Below are 15,770 nucleotides of genomic sequence, written 5' to 3'. Positions count from 1 at the left end.
TTCTTGCTGTTTTTCATTTTTAATCAAGTGCTTGATGACAATAGCATACACAAATACATGTAAAAGAATTTGAGGCACCACTAGTCCCAATTTTGATCACCTTAGTAAACTCCGGAGAGGGAGTGGGGAAAAAAGAGACGTTTTCAAAGTCCTGATTTAAGTGGCTGATGTGACCAAAGCATTGGCCTGTTAAGCTGTGAGCAAGTCAGTCCTGTGCTTAGCTGCTTTTCATCATTCTGAGTGACTGCGTCTCACTACATCGGGATGCTAAGGCTGTGGAGCATGATGTTGCGATGTCCTTGTAGCATAGGCTGGGGGTAACATGCTCAATATTCACAGGCTGTAAGTGACATTCCTGTTCTTTCCAAATTAAAAAACAAACAAACAAACCACAGTTCTGTCAGAGGCGAGGTCTGTCTGTGAGCTGCTGCTAACTAGAGCTTATGTGGATGCATCTGTTTCTAGTATGTGAAACATGATCTTGTTTAAAATCCAGTCTCCCTAATGTGAGATGCACATAGAGTTGTCCCTGAAAGGGAAAGCGAGAAGAATGGAGCCAGCTGATCCCTCAGCCCCCCAAAATGTGGGGAAGTCCCTATCAAAAATACAAGCAGCCAGCCAGTCCTATGTCCGCCTGTATTGCTATGTCTGACGTCAAACGCAAATCTGTTAAATTATAATTGTTTTGAGCAGATAAAAGACACGCAATAGTTCGCTGGGCTGCTTGCTTTTTAACTGTTCTGTTGTGGTCTCCATGCTTGTGGTTTACAGCACAACAATCCTGCTCGTATCTGCAGCAGGATATTTTAGTGCCATTTCTTTCAGAGATGGGCTTATTCTCTCTACACGTGCTGCCCAGTGGCTCAAGTACATTTCAGTCTACAGTCCGTTTGTAACTGGTCTGAGCCCCACCAGGCTCAATTCTATTATTAGCACTTTTCCTAGGGATCTGATTTCAGGAGAGCGAGAGCCCCTTGCTTTACCCATTGAAACTTCTGCACCAACGGCAGGTGCCGTGTGTTCCGATTCGACATGACGCATCGCAAATGCGGCTTCACCTGGATTTTAACATGGAGATTGGCGCGGAGAAGCTGAGTAACGCATGTCTCACGCATGTGCCGTGTCGTGCTGTACTGTGGTGTTAATTGCAAAGGGTCTGCCCCCTGCCACTGTTGCTTCGTGAGTTTCCTGTTTCCCTTTGCTCTTCGCGGTCAGTTTTCCTGACTCTCTCTTCCTGTTGTTTTTGTTCATTCCACAGTCCGAATAAACGGCTCTCAAGCAAGAAGGTAGCAAGGTACGCTGATGCCTTTTTATTCTCCTTTTGTTGCTGTTAAGGGATGTGATTGTGTAGGCTGTCACACGTGCAGTGTGCTTAAGGCTGTCTACATCGATGTGCAACATTTTACTTGCAGAGAAATGTATTGTACATCTTCTGCCATGTGTAATGGGCAAATTCGCATTCATGGTCAAAAAACGTGAAAATGCATAAAGTTTTCAGAATGGATTTGGCTCTGGTGACTGACTTAGATGGGATTTTCCCCGGACTCTCCCCCCGCACCCCCCAATCTATGTATGCCCACAGAGGATGGGTCCACAGGAGAGTTTCCCCATTTTGAAAATTCCTAGTTGCAGATGCCTGTGTTCCTCTCTGTCCTCAGCACTGGCAGCCTGGGCAGCTGAGTCAGCCCTTCCCCAGTCAGTTGGGTAGATGGATCCAGCCAGAAACGATGCCTTTGCCAAACCATTAAAACACCCATCCCCGCAGACAGAGTCACTGTGCATGCTGCTGTATAATGGTAGTACCTGTAATGTAATTATGCCGGTGAATTTCCCCACATAGGCATAGCCCTTATGCCTGGTCCTTGCAACGAGCTGTTCAAGGAAGCACTCGACAGCTGGGTGGTTGCTTTATGGATTTAGGCCCCCAGTAATGGAGGGGTGGGGAGTAGCCGTTCATTCTGGATATAAGGCTTTCCATCTGTCACAGGAGAGTGCAGGCCTGTCAGCTTGCCCAAAAACGTATCTTGTTTTCTTACGATTCCCCTGGAGCCCTGTAGGGCTGCGATCTTTTCTGTGTGCTTTAAGGATCCCCATCCCTCCAGCCCGGCTGCACGAGGAACTTGGTAACAACTAGCCACTGAAGCTATCGGCAATGGGCAGACATCCCGTTCGCTCTGAAATTCACTCCAACTCATCTGAAGAATTAGGTGTTACTCACAGAAGCTCGTGCCCTAATGAATGTGTTCGTCTCTAAGGTGCCACAGGACTGCTTGTTGCTTTTAAAGTTACAGGCTAACACGGCTGCCCTGCTGAGACTCTCCGAAGCAAGTTCATTCAGTCTTGGTAGTGTTTGGTTGGTTGCACAGCTCTTCCTTGAGGGGCTCGGTTTTCATACGTCTTTTCATGGCGTTCCTTTTCTGTAGCTGAAGGAGAGAGCTTGTCCCAGCCGCCCACACCTGCCATTTTTATTTCTGTGTTCGTCCTCTGCCATAACCTTTCCTGACCCCCTTGCTGGGATTTTTGGAAATCGGATTTGAGAGGCAAATGCTTTCTTCCTTGTTGTGAAGAAAGAAGAGGTAGGAGAGGAGATGACTTTGGGATTTCTGCTGCTCTTACACACGCACAGATGCACTTTTGTTGCCAGGTTTCTCTCGTTTCAGGGCTGGTGGGGGTGCTTGGGAAATGTGAGCTGGCCTTCTGAACAGTCTGATATGATTTGGCACCCTCTAAAAGCATGTCTTCTCAGATCCCAGCAGTCTGTTTACTTAGCAGCATTCCTGAGTGGGTCAGTTGATCTTTGGAACAAACTTTTCACTCCCTGTGAATCTCTCAGGTTTGGAATCAAGGGAAGGACTGGAGATTAGGTCTACCTCCAGCTTCTCCCAGGGAAGTGGTTTCCATGTCCTGCATGCAGCAGCTCAGGAGCTTGTTGGAAACATTTTCCAGATTGTCGTTTCTCACATTGCTGGTTAGACGAGGAGGAAAAATTTGAAAAGAAACTTTTCCAGACTCTGTGCCTCCTCGCTGGAGAGGAAATGTGTCTTTGAGTATTACGTTTCATGGTTCCCATACTCTCACTTTCAAGCCATTTGTTAGATTTATTTCCTTAAACCATTAAGCTAGCAGGCGAGCTCCCCGGCTTCCTATTTGACAGTAGCCTTTCTAATTTGATGGTGTGTGACTCCGGAGGTTCTGAGCACGCTCTCACTCACTTACGTTGTTTCTCTTCCATCTGCTTTGGATACCTTGAGGGACTTTTCCTTTAAGGCGAAGCTGCCCCCTCATCATCCCTTTGAGTCTTGTTTGGTCTCATGTGAGATTTTAAAGTTTTGGAGTAGTTGACGCAGGATCGCAATGTTAGGCGCGTTCATACGGAGAAACTGGGCTGGCTTCAGAGTCCCGAGTTCAGGAGGTCTCCGGGCCTCTTTGAATTGCAACCAGAGAGCTGCTCCACGCAGCTCTGAGGGCTGGAGGCATATCAGCATAGCAGTTTGGGCAGCACTATGGGCTGACGGCCCATGGCCCCACGCCTTTCGCCCAAGGCCCTACCCACCACACCTTGACCCCCGGCCCACGGTGGCTGACAGTCCCACTGAGGCAGATTGACCTCTCCTGGGAGACATTCTGCCATGTGTGACGTGGTGAGCTCCCATTAGGAGCATAAAGAGGCTCAGTGATACTGATGGGGCCAGAGCTGAACGGTTCTGAGCTGCAAACAGGGGTGGTAGCTCACAAAGGAGAGAGTTTCCCTATCTGTGGTCAGCAACTATTTTATACACCTTCTGCCTGGTTTGCCTAGTGTGTGTGTTTGGCATCTGACCGACCCAGGATCCTGCAACACCAGTAGGTTTTCCCAGGATGGGTCCCAGCCCTTTAGTTCAAAGTACCACAACTTTTGGTGGAAAGCAGTAGGTAAAAAGCCAGAACCTCCCTCCGCCCCACGAGGACCTTCGTGCGGAATGGTAGTCAGCCATCCGAAGGGCCAGTTGTCAGTATTTACTGACGAGATTAGGAACTGGGACACTGTTTGCTTCGAGAAGATGAGCTCTGTTTTCTGTTACCTCCCGTGAGTCAGCTGAAGTGGCCAAAAGAAATATCAGCTTTGGCCCTTGGGCGCCTTACCAAGGAGTAGAGGGTGTTTTTTTACTTTTGAGAACTCTCGGCTGCTCTGTGACCATTTAAGTAGCTAGAACCCATTTATATCCTGCTCCTCCATGGCAGAGCCGCCATGCTCTGGTTAAGGGCCAAGAGAAGGGCTGGGCCTTGTGCTCCAGCACCTCAGCTACTAGCAGGACATTAACCATAGCGTGTAGGGACGCCAGCCAGAATACAGCCCTGTCCCTAGCTGGCTCCAGAAGCAGCCAGTGAAACATTGTCCATGTATCCCCAGCGCACACATGCTCTACCTACAGCTCTTGATGATGATGTTCTGTGGGGTTTTTTTTTTAACTCTTCAAGGTTGAACTAATAATTATGGTTCCTTCCTACCCATCCAGCCCCCACTCAGGTGGAATATGGAGCTCAGCTCCTCAACAGGCCTCAGAAGGAAAAATAAAGCCCCAGTGTGACAAGCCGTGGCCAATGACTTACTCGTCTCCCGCTCGCAATTCACCACTAGCTCGCTTCGCTGCCCGTTCCTTTCTGGGTTTGCTGTCTCTGGGCAGGCCCGAGTGCTCTCAGCTCTGCTGCTTTGGAGCAGAAGCAAAACAAAATGAAGCAAGAAGCGTAAGCGCTTATCTGGCCGTGTTGCAGAGAGCGAGAGCGAGCACTGGTAGCACCAAGTTCCCCTCAGCCTGCACGGGCACTGGTCCCCTGATGTCACTAACCGTGAAGGTTCCTGGCCCCAGGGTTCAGCCGTCCTGAAGTCTTGTGGATGCCGACTCTTGTTGGGAGGGGTGTTGTCAGAAACTCCCTTGTGAAGGCGAGGCCCGTTCTTCGCTAGAATCGCTGCTAGGTCAGGCCAGCCTCCCGGTGTCCTCATCTCCACCCGACATCACTCAAAGGAGCAACATCCTTATGCCTCCTGCAGGAGAAGGGGTGGGAGGGAGCTGGAAGGGAGAATGAACGCTTGGAATTGTGCAAGAAATGGCTCTTTGCCTTCCACAGTATTGTTTCTAACGATCCTCTTGCTGTGGGTTGGGTTGATCTGTCTCCGGATATAGGCACTTACATCAGACAGGCGCCCTGACCGTGGATGCTATGGAAGAACCTTTCCATGACCCCCTGGAGGATGAGGACATCACTGACAAGGTAGTAATGCTGGCGGAGCTGCCTCTGAAGCTTTAATGGAGAAGTCTGAGTTCCCACTAAGATTAGCTTTGTGGCCTGGTTTTCCTCTGGGTGGAGGGAGAACATGTCTAGTGGGTAAGCCGAGGGGACAAGACACCCAGGTTCTCTTCTGGGCTCTTGGATTCACTCTGTGCTCCTGGGCAAGGTGTGTCTTTGGCATCGGCCTACTTGTGAAAGAAAAAGGGACAGTAGCGCCCCATCCTGCATCAGGGAGTTAGTGGCCAATGATGTCTTTGAGACTTCGGGACATGCAAGGCGTGAATGCTCAGCTGATGATGTGCTGAGCGACAGCAACGCAGGGACTGGTGGGTGACTCAGGGCGTTCCCTACCGATGAGCGCTGCAGCTTGACGGGAGCCTCAGGAAAGGCCCAGAGTGCTGCTGGTGTTTGGGTTGGGACAGCGGTCGGCAACCTGCTGCTCCAGAGCCTCGTGCGGCTCTTCAAGGAGCCACTTGCAGCTCCGAGCACTGCCACCGCTGTCTCCTTTTGCGGCACTGGAGGCGGCCACCACTTAACAATTTCCACAATTAAAATGGAATTTAGTTGTTTTGTTTAAGTGGTGGCCGCCTCTGGGGGGGGGGCCACAAGTGGAGTTAGCGGTGACAGGGAGCCCCGGGAAGTGGAAGCCAGCTGGGGTCCCCTGCTGGAGCCATGATGAGAAGTGGGGGGTAGGAGAGGTGGCAGTGGAGGAATAGAGCAGGAATCCAGCTCTCCCAGCAGCACACTGGCCAGCAGCCACTGCCCCAGCTGTGCCAGGGAGATGGGGATGGAAGCAGCCTGCTCACCCCCGGCCATGGCCAGCGCTGCTTCTTCCACTCAGTCTGTGCCTTGTCCTCCTCCTGATGCCGCCCTGCTCCCGCCCACCCAGCTGCTGCCGCCTGCTCTGGGCATTGAACTCAGCGGCAGCCACTGGGGGAGTGTAGATGCCGCCGCTCCAGCTGGAGCAGGGGAGCCACAGCCCAAGGGGGAAGAGAGGTCTCCACTCTGCCACCAGCTGTTTGCTCCCCCATCCCCTGCCACCGCCAGCCCAGAGGCACCCACCTGCAGCACCCAGCACTGCGTACCACTGCTGCTCGCACTGCACCGTCTGCCTGCGCCGCGAGGGGAGCGGGGTGGGCACGGGGGCCGGGCTTCCGCCTTGTACCTCAGCAGCCAGGGGAGGTGGACAGCATGCAGAGCACCTGAGACAGGTAAGTCCTGGGGGGTGAGGGTGGGGGCTGGGGCTGAAGGGGTTAAACCTGGGGCTGGGGCTGGGGGGGGCAGGTTTGCAGGTTCTTGGAACGGAGGGGCGAAGAGCACAGTTTGACTGTTCACGAAGAAGTGTCTCGTATTCGCGTGCACGGCGGCTCTTGGCGGGTCGGTTTTGTAACCGAATTTGACAGAAGGGCTCCTCCCGCTATTTCGGTTGGGCTGGGAGGTTGAATTCCGGTCTTCTCAGCCGGGGCGGGGGCTTCCGGCGCCTCCAGCTTCCTAAACGCTGCTGTGCTCTGTGACCCCATTGCGCTCATGGAGCGGGGCAAGATCGGTCAGTCTGCGTGTCTCCAGGCTGTGGTGTAGACACAGCCTGTGTTGGCATCACTTTAGTCACTCGCAATGTGAATAACTTCCCCCCCCCACACACACACACACCCTGAGCAACGCAAATTACACTGACACATCCCTGCGTGTGCAGACACTCACGTCCCACAGAGCTGCTGTCCCACCACATACAGCACCTTCACCACTGCATTCAGAGACGTGCCTTAGTCGGAGGAAATGATGAACAGCTTAGGGAGTATGGGAAACTCCAGCCAGATTCATTGCGCTTCAGCTAATTGTCCATCCCAGTGTGAAAGCACCTCTTTCTTTAAAGCAGTGCTCCTGAAGTCTGGCATCATGAGTAGCAGGACATGCAGAGCTGGGGGGGGTGACAGAGAAATAAATAGGTCTGCCTCCATCTACACCTTGCCTGTGCATTGGCTGTTGAGTTTTGTCGGGCTGGGAATAATGCATTGTTAGCAAAAAGAAAGGAAGCCGAAAGGACCTGCTGCCTCTGACTTCTCTCTCTCGCTGTCACAGGTCGTCTTCCTGGAAAAGAGGGTAACCGAGCTGGAAAAGGACACAGCTGCAAATGGAGAGCAGCACAGTCGGTTAAAGCAGGAAAACCTGCAGCTGGTGCACAGGTGAGGGCATTTGGCTTGTCATAGGAGCCAGTCTATACCCCCATGGGACGCTGGTGAGGGTAGCACACCCCAGGTGCTAGATTCTGCAGACATCCACCAGAAGTTCCCCGTTCCAAGCGGAGCGTGGGCTAGGGGAGGTGTAATGGGTGCACCTTACAATTCACACCCTCCTGCGCGCATTGCTGCACCAGGGAGGAAAGCCCTCGTGTATTTTGGAGTTGTTCTCCTTCCTCTGCTCCCGGCGAGTGCTGGGCGGTGGACACCAATGGTTCCTCTAATTTTTTTTCATCTGTGGGTGGAATGACTCTTTTTTATTTACACCAAGGCATGTGTGGCTGTGCAGCACCAATAGAAATACATCAGAGCACCCACAGCTGGCAGCTATTCAGCTGGGCGGCACCTGACTCTCTCCTGGACAGCTGCCCAAAGGAACACTGGTTGACACACACAACTCTCTCTCTCGAACATTGTCTGTATGGCAAAAGCAGCTGTTCTCAGGCGCTGCCTCTGTTGGGTTAAGTGTGGCGGAAGAAGCCGGGGAAAAGGAGATGATAGAAGGACTAGGGGGAGAGACTATTGAAGCTTAACAAATCGCCGTCCCTCACTAGTCTAAACTCCATCCTTGTGAAAAGCCAGCAGGAGTGTGAACTATTGCCTTTGCAAACGGCCTCCACTGCTCCGTTTCCTATGCCTCACCTCTGCAGTTTTCCGTCCCTCTTACAACCTGCCGGGAATTCAGGTCTTCTCCTCCAGCATGGTAGGTCTTAGTCTTTGGACCTTCTGGTACCAAGGCCAGCTTTATGCTCCCGTCATCCTAAATCATCTCTCCAGCTACGCAGAACTCGGGCAGTAAAACTCTTCATGGCAGAGGCAGTTGTAGATCCAGTGCCTGGAGCAGCCCAGGGCTGCTGCTACGTTACAGATAATTAGGAATAATGTTGAGCATTGCTGTTTGGGGCAGGAAAGCTGCTGGTTTTCACATCATGCTCTGCATTTTCAGGTATCCAGGGGGTGGCTGTGTTAGTCCGTATCCACAAATACAAGAAGTCCTGTGACAATTTATAGACTAACAGATATTTTGGAGCATAAGCTTTCATGGGAAAAGACCCACTTTGCCAGGTGCATGTAATGGAAGTATCAGAGGCAGGTCTAAATATGCAGGATGTGGCCCACTTACAGCAGCTGAACGACGGGTGTGAACACCAAGAGCGGAGAAACTGTGTTTATAATTGGCCAGCCACTCCCAGTCTCTGTTCAATCCTTGGTTCAATTTGCAAATGAATTGCGGCTCTGCAGTTTCTCTTTGGAGTCTGTTTTTGAAGTGATTTTTGTGGCAGGATGGCTACACTGCAATCTGTTACTGAGCGTCCAGGGAGATTGACGTGATCTCCTGCAGGATTTTGTATGTTACCGTTCCTGACATCTGATTTGTGTCCACTTATGCTTTTATGCAGAAACTGTCCCACTCTGGCCAATGCGTATGGCAGTGGGGCATTGCTGGCACGGATGGCAAAGATTACATTAACAGAGGTGCATGTTTCCCTAGTATGCCCAGCTCCCAGGTGTGCGCTCATCACTTAACCCAGAAAGAGTGATTATTGTTATCCAGATAATGGGCTTAGGTAACAAGATGAGCCGTTGGAAAAATGTGTCCCTCCAGCAGTGGTTTGCGCCGTGTACTTCTGTCCCATGGTGTTACAAGCTCTGTAACCCAACAGCATCCCAGCAAACTTCCCAGCTACTGCCGCTGAGGATGGTTTGTAGCTGCTTTGGGAAGCAGAAGCAGCTTTACAGTAATGTAATCACAGGTTGTAAGAGGACAGCTGCTCTACTTATTCCCTTGCTTTGAAAGACCCCTTTGTGAGAGTAGATGAGCAACACCTGCCTTAGTTTAGCAAGCAGGTCCAGTGCTTGAATGTCTTCAGAGTCTGGTGTGTTCCACTGAGAGCCAGGTGACATTAAAAACCTTTGCCAGGGACAGATGCAGCATGGACAAATAACCTTCCATGCTCCACTTGTGACTGAGAAGTGGTCACTTTCTTCGGGTCCTGGCTTTTATTTCATTTAAAGTTATTAGTTGCTAGAAGTCTTACAAGTCCCGGCATCTGCTGACCCCTCTGTCTTGTTATAATTTCCTCTGCAACAATTAAATCATCATTGTTGTGTAAGACTGGCTTAATTTATTAGCAGCAAGCAGACAGCCAAATGTTGTATTCCATCAGCTGTCCCTGGTGAAGCGGGTGCCCCCAGGAAGTACCCAGAAGTGGCATGTGAATTTCATGCTCTGTTACAAAGCCAGGTAAAAAGATGATTAATGAGCCCCAGTAGCTTATGCTGTGCTGTTCTCGGCTACCCCCTAAAAGGCAAGTTTTAAGAAAACCTTTTACCTAGTTTTCTTCTCCCTCCCGTCCCTCCCCTTGGCTCGTTCTAAAGCGGCCCCTGAGGCTGTGGTGCTAGACTACAAGCCTAAGCACCAAGATTTCCCTACCAAATTGGCAGTGCCTTCCAGAGATGGGCGGGTTGGGAGAACGCATGCCACCCGCTTTCCCCTAGGTGTCTGGAAGGTGTAGGCCTCGCTGGGGCCTGTTCTCTCTCTCGTGCAGACACTTCTGCTTTTAGGATGAACTTTGGACTCGGTGATGGCTTCTGCTGGACTTTCAGTTGGAGGAAGAGGGAGAAGGAGGGAGCAGAGAGGAAGGACATCCCTGGCCCTGGAATAGCCAGCCTCCCGCAGGATCGCCCTGTGACATTGGCCTTGGCTAACCCTCGTCTTTCCTTCTCTCCAAAGAGCTAATGCACTGGAGGAGCAGCTGAAGGAGCAAGAGCTGAAGGCGGACGAGGCACTGCTGGAGGAGATCCGGAAGCAGCGAGAGCTCCTGACCCGGATGGAGCGAGAGAAGAGTATTGAGATTGAGACTCTGCACGCCAGGTGGGCGGGGGGGAGGCGCTGCCAGAGCCTCCAACTGGTGAGACCTTCAGGGCCCATCGTGAATCCGTGAGAAGTAAAATCGCAGCTGGAGGGCCGGGGGAGCTGGGAGCCTTTTCTGGAGCCAAGGCCGTTCTGCCACCGAGCAGGCTGGGCCCAGTGTCGCCCCGCGCCGCCTCCCTCTGTAACGCTGTCCCCAGAGTAGCGCACGAACCCCCCTGCTCCCAGCAGTGACGCCTGTCTCCAGCCAGAGCGGCCTTTCCAGTTGGGTCCTCCTAGCTCCAGCCTGCTCCCTCCGGCCCTACCCCGATGGCGCGGCTCCCTCACGCCCGCAGGCAGGCAGGCTGTTGGGGCAGAGCCGACCCGGGCTGGGCAGAGTCTCTCCTCTCTGGCTGGCTTTCCCGGGGGTTCGGCAAATGCAGACTATGTCAGCAGTACGTCCCCGGGTAGCCAGGCCTAGCTGGCCAGGGGTGGAGCAAAGGACCAGGGAGGCCATATGGGAGGAACGTTACCCAGGCAGCTGGAGAGCTCTGGGGCTGTAAGTGCCGACTGGGTCAGAGCTGCCTGGCTGGAACACCCCTGGAGCTCAGCGCCCCCCCGGCCACCTGCCAATCAGCTGCTCGGCTGCCAGCAGTGGAGCGCAGGTGGTTCTTAGGGGAGGGGGTGGGAGGCGGTGGAGCAAGGGAAGTCTTGAGGGTGGGGGTGGAATGTGAGCAGGGTTTCGGGGTGGAGTCCCCACCCTGGGAAATTCAAGTCGGGGCCTGTGCCTGGTATGCCAGGCAAGCCCCTTGCTGGCTGTGTACCAGTGCCTGGCACACGTCTGCTGGGCACAGGCTCTGGGGCTGGAGCACCCACAGAAAAAAAAAAATTAGCGGGCACTTAGCACCCCCTGGCAGCCAACCCCCCCTGCTGCTCAGTGCCTCCCACCTGCCCGCAGCCCTGCACACTAACCTGCCTGCTCCCACCCACAGCACTCAGCTGTTTGAGGTGTGCAAGCAGCTCTGGGAGGGAGGGAGGTGTGGGGGAAGGGGCTGGCTGGCTGCAGGGGCTGGAGAGGTGAGCGCCCTGGGACGGGGGAAGATGGGGCTTGTGCGTCTAAGGTTAAATACCCAGAGGAGAGGCAGTAAAAATGGGGACAAATGAGTGGAATGCAAACGGATTGTGCTGAGCTGACGGGTTTAACCCCGCCTTGCCCAGAGCTGAGACTGCTGCTTGCAAGGCAATGAAGGTAGCCCTGGGCTGCACCTGAAGGTTGGCTGGGTGCCCGGCGGGTGGGGGGATCTCTGTGCTGGCAGGTTTCAGACAATTGCAGCGAAGCCTGGCAGCTGTGTTCCCCTTCCCTGGGATTGTTGGTGAGAGAGAGGGACCAAAGGGAGAGATCTGGAGCATCAGTCCTGCATCCGCACTCCCCTCCTCAGTAACGCGCTCTTCTGGGGGCTGTTGGTGTGCCGCTGGCCAGCCGCAGGGCTCCGGCAGCAGAGTCTCTAAGGGTGTTCTCTGTTGCCAGACTGCAGCAGCTGGAGGACGAGAACAGCGAGCTGCGATCCTGCGTCCCTTGCCTGAGAGCCAGCATCGAGCGGCTGGAGGAGGTGAGGCGCAGGAGGTCCCTTAGCAGTGACGCCGGAACGTGCTTCTCCGTGTGGCGCTGCTTGTGACAGCACCCTGGGCGGGTGGCCAGCTGTCCAGAGCACCTTCCACCTGCCTTTCTCTGCAGTGCCTTGAGTTAACCTGGCCTGTATCGGTCCCTGGCGCCTGGGCTCTGCCTGCCTAACGCATGCGGAGGCCGAGCAGGCTGGGGTTTTCCCCCAGAGTCGGGAAGCTTGGCCCAGGCGAAGTGCCAGTTGCCAACAGCCGAGCGGGAACTGTTTACACGATGAACCTGTGTGAAATCCCCGGCTATTTGTAACAGGCGCAGAGCCTCCTCCCCGCAGTAGGAGCCGGAGCTGTGCCTTGCTGCTGCCAATGCCGCCAGGGTGGGCCGCCGGGTCCTGAAGTGGGAGGCCTGGCCCCTGCCCGCCGAACCTGACACCCCAACAAACCTCACCGCTGGGTTTTGCTGCCTTGTGTGTGGCTCTTGCACCCGTTTCTTTGCTGTTTGAGTGAAATCCTGCCCTCTGGTGGGGAAGTGTAAGTTGTGAGGCTTCTTCGGTAGATTCAGTCGCCTGAACGTGTTTATTCCTGGCTGGCCTCTCCTCCTAACGTACTATTGCTTTTCTCGGTGTTAGCTTACATTAGTGTTGATGTGGCTAATGAGCAGTAACAGATGCGATTAGTGCTGTGTGGTGAAAAGGGACCCTCGCTGATAAACGGGATGTCTCCTTTGTGGTTTGAAACACAAATTTCCTGTTTGGTTGTTTGCTTCCCTGACCAAGCACCTTTAATCGCAGAAAACACCAGTGCACCTTCCCAGCTAGGAACGGCTTTCTCCATGCAGGGAGTGCCTGTACCTAATGCAGTGACTTCATTTTCACTGGGCGGCTGCAGGTGCTCAGTATCCCTGGAACCTAGTTCGTGGAATATTGTGCACCTACGTGGGGAGGGTGGGGTTGATCATTTTGGCATGTGTAAAATAACTGACTCCAGCCAGTCATCTCTTAAAGTCACAACCAAGTTACTGCTTAGGACCCGCACACTACACAGCCTTGGAGAGGGGCTGCTCCCGTGGGGAGAAGGAGCAACAGCGCCTAGAGAAACTTCGTCACTCTTGCCACACCCGGGCCACGGCTCAATGAGTTCTCCCACGAACAGAGTCAGTTGGCTGCCCTGTGCAACCCTTGAGCCTCGGAGGAGAATCCTACGAGCTCTGAAAATCCAGGGGCACAGTTGTCTTTTAGATACTAGTTTACACTTCTTGGGCTCTTTCATCATCTCTTGGCTTTTTGATGAAATCTGGGCTCGCTAAAACCCAGACTGAAAAAGGGTTTAATGGATCAGAGTTGCAGCTCTGTCGTACGCTTCTCAGCGAGGGCAGCTGCTGTTTAAACTAAGGGATTCCTCTGATCTGATGATGTTTTCATTCAGTACCTCTTGGTTAGGGATCAGTTCTGTAATAAACTCTCTTCCTGCCCCTGCAGAGGCACTGAAGCTGTGTGGGCTCACGTGGAGGTCATAGCAACCAGGGGCCATTTCTTTCCTGTCTCTTCTGACCATGCCAGTGCCTTTTGTTCTCTGCTGGCGGGGAGAGCAGACAGCAGGCGAAAGCATCCAAGCTGGCACGTGTGGGCTAAAGGGATGGCCCCATGTGGCCAGGTGCGGGTGTGGTCTCCTCCCCGAATGACGGGAGCAGGACGGGTCTTACGGTATCGTCTGGCTGACCTTTGTTGCAGGAGAAGCAGAAGCTGTTAGATGAGATAGACGACCTCACGGCTCAGCTCAGCGAGGAGCAGGAAAGCAAGAGGAAGATGGGAGACAAACTGACCCACGAGAGGCACCAGCTCCAGAAGGAGAAGGAGTCCACCCAGGAGGTGAGCAGAGTGAAGAGCTGACGCTGTCCAGACCCCTCCACTGAGCGGAAACCGCAGGGCTTGAGAAGCGCTTCCCCGGAGGTGACCCTCTCTCACGCCGCATGCCGGGGGCGGCGTGGTGCTGCGCTGATTCCTCTGCAGCCTGACGTACAAATGGGCCTGAGAGTCCCCCTTGCTGTCAGCATTACGTGGCCTCTGGAAGCCCCCTGCGAACTGCCGGGGGAGAAATTAGTTGATGCGTTTGACTGCCCCTCCCTGCGGGCTTTTTTCTTCCCCCACCTGCGTCTGTGTCCGTGTCTGTGTGGAGGAACCGCTCGTGTCTTCCCCCTCCAGCCACAGGGAATCTACACCGAGTAACAGGGGAAGCTGGGTTTGATCGCCTTGTTCCAGCCACCTGCCGCCCCTCAGGCAGCCACTGTGCAGCAGTGCGTAGCCAGACGGCAGAGGTGCATGGGCACAGCTGGGCAGCGAAGCTGGTTTAGCCCCTGCACTGTGTGGCATTGGCTTGTGCCTTGTCCCGCTGCTTGCGCAGGTCAGGAGTCACCAGCCTATTTGCAGGGCGCCATTGGGTCTGGATGTGAAGGGGTAGTGGAGAAGCGGGAGGCTGGAAGTTGGGCCCAGGGAGGGGACAGGAACACAGCGCTGATTGCTGTGCACGTCTCGGGGCCGTTGCTTCGCTCCATGCCAGGGCCCTGCCTGGGCCTCTGACACCCACACTGTCTCCTTCCCTGCATTGCAGCTGATTGAAGACCTCCGCAAGCAGCTGGAGCACCTGCAGCTGTTTAAACTGGAGGCGGAGCAGCGCCGGGGCAGAAGCAGCAGCGTGGGTCTGCAAGAGTACAACAGCAGGACGCGGGAGACGGAGCTGGAGCAGGAGATTAGGCGGCTCAAGCAGGTACCGGGGTGGCGGGAGCCGTGTTTCGGTTCCGATACTAGCCGGGAATTGAGTCAAAGCCACAGCAGCAGCTTTGATTTCGTAGGCAGCCTGGTTAACTGGAGCAGGCTCCCGGGACTGCCTTGGGCTGCTCTTTGGTACCCAGGGGGGTGACTAACCCTTGGCAAAGCACAGCTGGAACTGCTTGGGCAACAAGGGAGGCACCGGGGAGAGAAATTCCCACCCTCTAGTCTCTGCTGCTGGGTCTGTCTGGCCGCTGGGGGGGAGTCAGAGTCTGAGGTGCCATCACAACCCACACAAGTAGCATAGACAACACGAGCCGGTTTCATGGCCTTGACGGTGGGCAGCCGTGTCTTCCCCAGCCCAGCAGAGCTGCTGGCGGGGCAGATGTCCATCTCCCGCCAGCCCCGGGCCGAGGAGGTGTTCTAGAGATACCGCCTTCCGTCCCCAGGCAAAGGCCGCTCTGTCGCAGCACACTCCGGCCAGAGCAGAGCAGGTTCGAATCTCCCCGGCGTGCTGCTTGTGTCCGTGTGCCGGCTGAGTGGAGCTTCCCCAAGAGGACAAGAGTCAGGAAAGCTGGAGTCTGTTCTTGCTCTGCCACTTACTCAGCAAGGTCCCCTGGCCATGTCACTTGTCTTCACTGTAGCTCGGTTCCGCCAGCCGTAACTGGTGCAGCACCTCCCCAGCTCCAGCCCTGTGACTTACAAACGGTTTCTCCTTGAGCGCAGGATAACCGCAACCTGAAAGAACAGAACGATGAGCTCAATGGACAGATTATAAACCTCAGCATTCAGGGCGCCAAGAACCTCTTCTCCGCTTCCTTCTCGGAGTCCCTGGCTGCAGAAATCAGCTCCGTCTCCAGAGACGAGGTACGGCGCGCGCGGTGCCCAGGGCTCCCGCTAACTTTGCCCATCCGGGGTGGAATAAGTTCTGTTACACGCGTGACGATGCGCACCACCAGGAGAAACATCTGCTGCCCTCTCTTTGCTCTGAGCACCCAGAAGCAGCTGAAAGTGCCCTGTGCGGCACAGACC

The 15,770-nt window shown here is 54.3% G+C and overlaps 1 protein-coding gene across 3 annotated transcripts in view; it reads left to right on the top strand.

Moving 5' to 3' along the window:
* RAB11FIP3 (RAB11 family interacting protein 3) overlaps positions 1–15,770 on the top strand; it is a 105,839-nt gene that overhangs the window by 85,088 nt on the left and 4,981 nt on the right. For 2 of the 3 annotated variants that reach the window (XM_075010706.1, XM_075010707.1), the window contains 8 exons: positions 1,259–1,294; positions 5,163–5,250; positions 7,348–7,451; positions 10,240–10,380; positions 11,885–11,966; positions 13,704–13,841; positions 14,581–14,736; positions 15,465–15,605. In XM_075010706.1, the coding sequence (XP_074866807.1) occupies positions 1,259–1,294; positions 5,163–5,250; positions 7,348–7,451; positions 10,240–10,380; positions 11,885–11,966; positions 13,704–13,841; positions 14,581–14,736; positions 15,465–15,605 (886 nt within the window). The remainder of the gene's footprint in view (positions 1–1,258; positions 1,295–5,162; positions 5,251–7,347; positions 7,452–10,239; positions 10,381–11,884; positions 11,967–13,703; positions 13,842–14,580; positions 14,737–15,464; positions 15,606–15,770) is intronic. The other variant, XM_075010708.1, reaches the window with a different exon arrangement.

The sequence above is a fragment of the Carettochelys insculpta genome, chromosome 16 (assembly GCF_033958435.1).
Source record: "Carettochelys insculpta isolate YL-2023 chromosome 16, ASM3395843v1, whole genome shotgun sequence".
Lineage (NCBI taxonomy): Eukaryota > Metazoa > Chordata > Testudines > Carettochelyidae > Carettochelys > Carettochelys insculpta.
This window is presented reverse-complemented; position numbering and strand designations above follow the sequence as displayed.